Source organism: Cajanus cajan, chromosome 10 (genome assembly GCF_000230855.2).
Source record: "Cajanus cajan strain Asha chromosome 10, NIPB_CcT2T_4, whole genome shotgun sequence".
In the NCBI taxonomy this organism is placed as follows: Eukaryota; Viridiplantae; Streptophyta; class Magnoliopsida; order Fabales; family Fabaceae; genus Cajanus; species Cajanus cajan.
Window position 1 is genome coordinate 42,077,211 of NC_138526.1, and position 9,066 is coordinate 42,086,276.

At 27.6% G+C, this 9,066-nt stretch overlaps 1 protein-coding gene across 1 annotated transcript; it reads left to right on the top strand.

Moving 5' to 3' along the window:
• Window positions 1-6,472: 6,472 nt before the first annotated feature.
• Window positions 6,473-7,858, top strand: LOC109810332 (RING-H2 finger protein ATL40). The gene has a single exon (XM_020373763.3). It carries the CDS (start codon window positions 6,856-6,858, stop codon window positions 7,489-7,491), a length of 636 nt encoding a protein of 211 aa, XP_020229352.1. The 5' UTR covers window positions 6,473-6,855; the 3' UTR covers window positions 7,492-7,858.
• Window positions 7,859-9,066: the final 1,208 nt, after the last annotated feature.

Here is a 9,066-nt window from a genome sequence, read left to right on the forward strand (position 1 = left end):
TTGAAAAATGAATATTCTCAAAACAAATGTGGAAGTTTGACCTTATGTTTGTGCGTATGAACATGTTTAGGGTTCATATCTCATAATAAAAGATTTGCATGCTATCTTGTATTATCTGCTTCTTTAATTCTTCGGTGAAGTGATCAATATTTATACGCTTTATTTATTTATTTTACATCTTTTTTATTTTTCTAAATTTGCGGCAGTCAACTTGAACAAACTAGAAAGTTGAAACCAAACGTCTTCCTCGGTCTTTCCGTATTAAATAAATTAATTATATGAAATTTGGTAGAGGAAAAACATACTTTTAAAAACCGCATCACATTAAAATTTGACTAGTCATCAAACCAAACCAGTTAAGATAATATGTTAGTGGGTTAAATGTTGAATTGATAAGTCACTAATTAAATCGCATAACTTAATTTTTATTAATTTTTTAAAAAAATATTCATGTTGAATATATTTTATACTTATAAATTTTAATAAATTTATATCTTATTTCTATCTTAAATTTCAATTTCTATTTTATTTAAAATTATTTTTATTTTATTTTGTATAAAAAATACATAAAAATTATATATTAAACTGTATATTAATACAAATTAAAATTAATAAATAAATAATATATATATATATATATATATATATATATAATATACTTGTAATTAATATCACAAAATAATATATGTAATATCTACACGAATATTATATCATTAAATATATAATTTAAAATTAATAATATACTATAAAATTATTTAAGTTGTAAATATTACAAACAAATACATTAAAAGAAGTGGTCATTGTTATGTTTGATAAGATTTTTTATTCTTCTATAAGCAGGATTTGATTTTCATATTGTGTTTTTTCTTTAAATTTCTTTTTAAAAGTAATAAATAAATATTTTTGTGGTTGAACTGATTTGACCTACCGGTTCATTAATCGAATTGAAAAATTGACCAATTTACTCTGATTTAAAATAGGTCAAATACATAATTCATCCAATTTAAAATTCGGATCGATTAAATCACTAGTTCTGAGTTCAACCGATTCCAAACCCATTTTTTAAACTATGAGTAAAAGTAAAACCGGGTTTTCTTTAATGAAGTATAAAAGATTAATAAATTAATAAATACTGTAAAATAATGTGTGACGTAAATAACGAGAAGGTGCAACGTACTAGCCTCGAAGTTTCACTTGGATCAGAGGTCAACAACAAATGTCATATGCGGAATTTGTTGTTGTAGCCATTCTTTTAGCAAAAATAGTTTATATATTAATGGTGTAGAGTTCTTTTTATATTATCTCATTTAATAACAAATATCATGTATAAAAGTATTAATTTTTAAAATTATATATTATTTAAGAAATATTTTGAAAAGCCTTATGAAAAGAGTCATTTACGATCTTTATGATTCTCATGTTTAAGATTTAGGTTTTTCATGTTTAAGATTGGAGTAAGTATCATTTTAAAAATATTCCAAAAAGCTTTAAATTATTTATATATTTAGATATCTCCCTATACATTTATTTCATAATCATTGTACAACCAATGCTCAAGTTAATAATTTAAATCTAGGGATTGTAAGATATTACTAAGTCAAAAGATTTAATGCGAGAATCCATACCATCAATTCACAAATTGAATATCATAATGTTATAATAATAATTTCATATATTAAGATGAAAATAACATAAATCACATAACTCATTAATGTAAGATAAATAGTATAAGACTCTGATTCAGGACAAGAACAAAGGTAGATTACACTCTTTGGATATTTTAAGTTTTGGATAATAGTGAGGGTTCTCTAGAGATAGTTCTTCGTACTAGAATATTTTGACATTAACTGTGGAGCTTTGGAAAAACTCTTCTTGCAATCACTACAATTACAACCCGCGACCATGTGGTTAAACTTTGACTTTGTCACTAGACACCACTTGATCCTAACATGTTTCTGTGGTCATCAAGCTTAAAATAAAAGCCAACTAAATATTTGATTCCTATCTCTCATTTTCTTAAGGTTAGTGGTAGATCCTATTCTATATAGAATAAATCCTTTCATATCTCATATCTCAAATCTCATGTTTCATTATATAAAGTATAATAGCTCAATTCACAATTCAATTATTGAAATTTATCTAACATCAGTCAAGAAGCTCATAGTTAGCATAATGTATCTCTTGCTTAATCCCAAGAGTACAAAGAGTATGGATTGCTCTCTAGAACTTCTATGCTTAGTGCATATAGCACTACAAAAAATATGCAATTTAGCGACCATCAAAATCGGTCGCTAAATAACTTAGCGATCGAAAATTTTGGTCGCTAATTCGGTCGCTATTTAGTGACTGAAAATTGTGGTTGCTAAATGGTTGAAATGATTTTGGTTGCTGAAGTGTATGAGACCAAATTAGTGACCGAATAAATCGTTCGCTAAATATATATATTTTTTATTAAATTTTATAGACGTTGGCAAATTCGGTCGCTGTGAACCACTCATATTTGGCTTCTTAAGGATTTTATTTCACAATACTTAAGTTTTTAGCATGTTTTGTCCTTAATTACACAATTTTTGGAAACTTCCCAGAAGGTCACCCATTCCTATATTACTCCAAGTCAAGCACGCTTAACTGTGAAGTTCTTATGAGATAAGCTACCGAAAAGAAAATGCATGTTGTTAGTATAAGTAGTACAAATTAATTCATTTTTAAGTCATCTTCAACTATCCAATCTCATACTTATATTATTTTTGGATCCTTATCATTTTGGTATATTCGGACCGTTATAAATATATAATAATATATATAATAATTATATTACTAATAATAATAATTATATTATATTTAATTAATCTTTATTTATATATATACTTACTTTTATAATTAACAATCTACTTATTTCTATTTAAAATTAATTTTATGATACAATTTAAATTATTTATTATAAATGTAAAAGTTTAAGTAATAATTTATATATTTTAAAATGAGAAGAGTTATAATAACACTGATATAACTTTTACTAAGTATTACACCGCTCAATAAATTTATATTAAATGTGAATTTTGTAAATCCAACCGATAGATTGAAAGTTCATATCACTTTATATCTTTATATCAATTTTTGTTAAAATTAAACAACAACTTAAAAGTAATCAAAGTGCTCATATTTTATTTGAAATGTATATATTACATCAATTTTGTTTTACAAGAATAAAGTATCAAATCATCTTGAATTCATATAAGATTCTGTATATATGATCTACGAGTAAAAAACTTTCAATCTAACGGTTGAATTTATAAAATTCACATTTAATATAAAGTTATTGAACGATGTAATACTTAGTAAAAGTTACACCGATGTTATTATAACCCTTCTCTTTTAAAATATTATTTTTATAAATTAAATTTTAACATTTTAAATAAATTATTAAGTAACTTAATATATTTATTCATCTTAAATCTAAGATATAAAATTCAAAAAATGTATTTATCCTTGTTTTATTTTCTAATTATCAACCATTAATAAAATACTAATTTAAAATTTAAATATAAAATTTTATTTAAAAATAAAGTTATCATAAGTTAGAAATATATATTATAAATATGGATCAAAATAAATAAGAAATTTTAAAATTCATATACTCTAATTAAAAAACTGTCTAAAAATCCAATCGTAAAAAAAAAACCTCTAAATATTTTTTCATATAAATAACTATTGGTATTAATTATGTAGGAGTGCATATAAATATTTTTTTAATATAAATTAATGTCTTGCTCTTACAAAAAGAAGAAAATGAGATTGATACTCAACAACAATATTATCATCACTTTTAAGCAATTTATAATTTTTTTTTAAGTTTTACTTAGTGACCGAATAGAATTTCGTCGCTAATTTTAACTAATATTTAGCGACCGAATAGAATTTCGTTGCTAATTTTAACTAATATTTAGCGACCAAATAGAATTACATTGCTAATTGTAACTAATATTTAGCGATCGAATTTAATTCTGTCGCTACAAAAATCAATTTCTGATTTAGAAACAGAATTCAATTCCGTCACTAATTTTAACTAATATTTAGCGACCGAATTTAATTCCACTGCTAAAAAACTCCAAATTTCTGATTTAGCGGCCGAATTAAATTTCGTCGCTAAATTTAACTACTATTTAGCACCGAATTTAATTCCGTCACTAATTTTAACTAATATTTAGCGACCGAATTCAATTCCGTCGCTAATTTTAACTACTAGTTAGCGACCGAATTAAATTTCGTCGCTAACAAAAATCAAAATTTATAATTTAGCGACCGAAATAGGGACTGAATTCAATTCTGTCGCTAAATTTAATTACTATTTAGCGACCGAATTTAATTCCGTCGCTAATTTTACCTACTATTTAGCGACCGAATTAAATTCCATCGCTAAAAAAATCAAAATTTATAATTTAGCGATCGAATTCAATTCTGTCGCTAAATTTAACTACTATTTAGCGACCGAATTCAATTTCGTCGCTAATTTAACTACTATTTAGCGACCGAATTCAATTACGTCGCTAAAAAAATAAAAATTTATAATTTAGCGATCGAAATAGCGACCGAATTTAATTCTGTCGCTAAAAAAAATCAAAATTTATAATTTAGCGACCGAAATAGCGACCGATTTGCTAGCGACGACTTGTTTTGGTCGCTAAATCGGTCGCTATTTTGATTTTTCATAATCGATCGTTAAATCAGTCGCTAAATAGCAATTGATAAATTTCGGTCGCTAATTTTGGTCGCTATTTTGCAATTTTCTAGTAGTGTAGGCTCCAACTTGGCATCCAAAATAATGATACTCTTTGTGACTCTTACATTAAGAGTTAGAACCTTGGGCACCATCTTGTGGGCCTCATGCCGAGAAAGTGTCTTACTTACATTACAAGAAATGTTCCATAAAATGATATACGACAAAATCCATTATAGATGCAATGCATGTGGATATAGATTTATTTGACATATATCCACATATTATTTTAGTGTTGATTTTGAACAAAATTCAATATATATTATGTATTATTATATATAACTCATATATACACTTTTTAACAATTATGAAAATATAATTATAAGTAAAAATGATTTTTAGTGACAGTACAATGTGTCATTATAGAGTGTGTCACTACAAGAATTTATTTATTTATTTTTGTAGCATTTGCATAGGACATATTATTCTCCCTATGGCTTGTGTGCTTAATGAGAACTAGGTCCCACTTAGCATCAACATTAGGGGTTTTGTAATTTTGGTGCTTAGTATGAAGGATCTCATGCTTATTTGGTATAGCTTCACATTAAGTGAGGAGATATCTACACTTATAAGCATAGACTCATGATTATGCAAAACTTTGAGATTTTTGCAAAATCCTTAAGCTCACTTAACAAGTGTCTATTATTAATTTCTAATACTTTTTCAATCCATATCTCATAGTTATCAACATATAATGAATCCAATTTCACATCACCACAATAAGTCATACATAATTATTCAACTACAATTCTACAAAACCTAATTTCATAAAGAACTCTTGACACATAAGCTCATAAGACAACCAATCAATCATTGACACAAAGAATTAATGTTTTACCCTTTGAAGGATTTCACAACCCTTTCGATCAAAGGAACACAAAGAAGGAACCGTATAAACTGATCTAAGAGGTTGATTCACATTCAGGAGTGAACCTTGTACCTGAAAATAATCTTCCACAATGTCAAGTTGTCAAGAGTGCAACATTGATATGCTTTTCAAATGTTCTATTTTTATGTTCACAATTTTGATGACACAAGGGTTCCAAAAGCCTAAGATATGTATCACCAAAAAAATATATCTTTAAACCTTAAGGAATCTAAGGATGAGTCAGGCTCACAAAGATCAAAACTCAATCTTGTTTTTAGTGAAATAATCATCACCCACAAAGTACATATACTCTAATTTGCTTCATTTATATATGTTTAATATCGATACAATTAGATATTTCATTTATGCATATACATTAAGAATTCAAATATTTAAAACAAATTATGAAAATTAATCAAATACAACTATATATATATATATATATATATTGTATAAATCATAAGTATTTTTTTTTATTGAAGATAACTTTATTCAAATTGAATAAAATCATTATAAATAAAAAAATTCTCCTTCAAAATAAATTTTATTTACATATAAAATATAGAAGCCTTGCCTTGTCGTTGATGATTTTTGTTTTTTTGGAGATTGTCATCTTTATGAATGATTATTTCATCAAGAAAGGAATGAAATTGATACTAATCTTATTTATAGGCAATACAAAGTGATTTATGATGACAATTATTTATAACTCTTTTTTACTAATATGAAAGACTTAATTTTTTTTTACTATATATCTTATATAGTATATATATGTACCGATAATAAGTACAGTATGAGTGCAGCATAGATTATCAAAGTTGTTTCTTTATTCTTACAGTAAGCAAATGGTGTGAAACAAATAACAATTCTCCACTCTCCCATTCCCATTGGTTTTACTTTTAACAGATAGATAGAGATGAGTAGCGTCAATGTTCAACAGTCAAAAGCCTTGAAAAACTGGGAGTTTCTTGTTAGTTAAGGGCATGGACTTTTTTAGCCACAATGGAAGAAGAATATATACAAAAGAAAAAGACCGTGTAGACTTTGGCCATTTTCGTTTTCACTCCACACCGAGAAGCCAACAGCACCAATCCATTCCACACCAACTAAACAAAGTCCTCATAAACCCCAAAACCAAACCAAACCAAACCAAAACAAAAAAACCCCTTAATCCTTCTCCCTCATTTCATCAACACGTACAAAGCTAGCCATGAGTTACTTCGACGATGATCACGACCACGACCATGACCATTTCCCCGACCACAGCGACTTCAACAGAAGAATACTCATCACGGCCATAGTTTCCTTAACCGCGGTCTTAGTCCTTGTCGTCGCACTTCACCTCTACGCAAGGTTCGTTCTGAGGCGCCAATCTCGCCGCAGAAACGCCATACACCTTCTCACCCTCAACGTGGCTCACGCACACAACCACGCCGAACCACCCAACACAGGCCTCGACCCTACTCTCATAACCACCCTTCCCACCTTCCCCTTCAAGCAAGAACACGATTCTGTGGAATGTTCCGTGTGCTTGAGCGTTCTAGAAGACGGAGAATTGGTGAGGTTACTTCCCAATTGCAAACACAGTTTCCACGTCAGCTGCATCGACACGTGGCTCACGTCGCACTCCACGTGTCCCCTTTGTCGGACCAAAGCCGAACCGCCCCGCCTCGAGCCGCAGCCGCGTGAGGGCCCCGCCGTCGCTTCCGATGGCTCACCGAAAATTGGTGGCTCTTCAAATTCGAGGTTGAGTTCGTTCCGGAGGATTCTTAGTAGGGAGAGATCGTCCACGAGAATCCAACCTTCTACGAATGATGATGTTCAACACGACTTAGAGAGGCAGTAATGTGAAATTATGTATTCATCGAGGTACTGTTCTTCTTGTTGTTGTTGTTGATTTTCTCGTTATACACACACGGGGAAAGTTCGACGAAAAGAGATTGTCAAGGTGATAATACTATTACTGCGTACCATTTCCGGATTTTTAATTATTTTGTACATGATAGTCAAATATGTGATTTGTATTGAATTTTATTTTATTTGATTTGATTGCTCGAGTCGTTGTTATACTTTGTGAAAAGGATTTGGGGTTTGGTAACCTGTATTAACACAATAATGACTCGTGGAGATATAATAATATTGGTAGATTAGGTGGTACGTAGTCCTGGTTCATGTGAGCTTAGTAAAGATTAACTGATCATTTTTTTTTTTTTTGTGTATGTGTGTATTTTTAAATTTCACTGTTTGTTTTGTTCTATCTAGGCATTACCACAGTGAATGAGATTTTGGGGTAAAGTCAAAAATCAAGATCCTGATATTTGGGATTCTTGTTGACTTGCTGCTATAAATATAATGAATTGACAAAAACGAGCCCAAACCTCTTATTGATGATTTAGTTTCACTGATTGTTGTCACATAATAAAATACTACATGTTCAAATGTTCGAAATTGTAGCATTGTATAACAAACGAAAGAAGACATTAATAATTGTTTTACCGGTTGTCTTACTTATTAAAATATAAATTCTTTATATAATAAATTTTCATTTTTTATATATTATCTGCATGCAATAAATTTTCTTCATAATATTATTTAATTACGAGAATTTCCATAAGAAAATTATTTGTAACAAATTGAAACTGTAATGATATGATAAAAAATTAATTAATTAGTTAATTATGAGTAGTTTTTTTTCTTTTCAAAATGAATATAAATAATAAAATTACATTGAAATTTCCTTCACAAAATTTCTGTAAAGAATATTTCATGTATATAAAATTGTAATGAAAATTCATATAATTTTTTTTATATAATATAAATAAGAAAAATTATGCTAAATTTTCTTTTACAAAATTAACATAAGAATATTTCATGTATAAAAAATTATAATGAAATTCACGTAAAATAATCTAGTTATAGAAAAGTGAAATTTTAACAACATAATAAAACATTAATTTTATTAATTATGGATAGTTTTAGTATAAATATAAATTATAAAAAAATAATATCAAAATTATTGTTTCTTTGAAAACAACTTCTGTAGCATTATTTTTGCATCATATTTTTCACCAAAAATACATTTACTGTAGAGAATTGAAACTGCAACGATATGATAAAATAAAATATTAATTATATGAATTATTAATTATGAAAAGTTTTAAATAAATAAACAAAATTAAAAGGAAACAACTTCTGAACTATAATTTCCCTCCAAGCAGAATTTAGTTGTTAATTTAAGATCTAATTAGTTAATTCACTAAGATTAAAAAAAGTAGTTAATTTATTTAATGTAAAAAAATTGTCCTATTTACATAATATTATTTTCTAAAACTACTCTTATACTACTTCTTTATATTATAGTAAATTCCTATACTATTTTTCTCTCCTAATTAATATTCATTTTTTCCTAGTCAGTTAAAGT

Excerpts from the sequence above, each read along its gene's own strand:
- LOC109810332 (XM_020373763.3), top strand. The coding sequence starts at position 6,856 with ATGAGTTACTTCGACGATGATCACGACCACGACCATGACCATTTCCCC.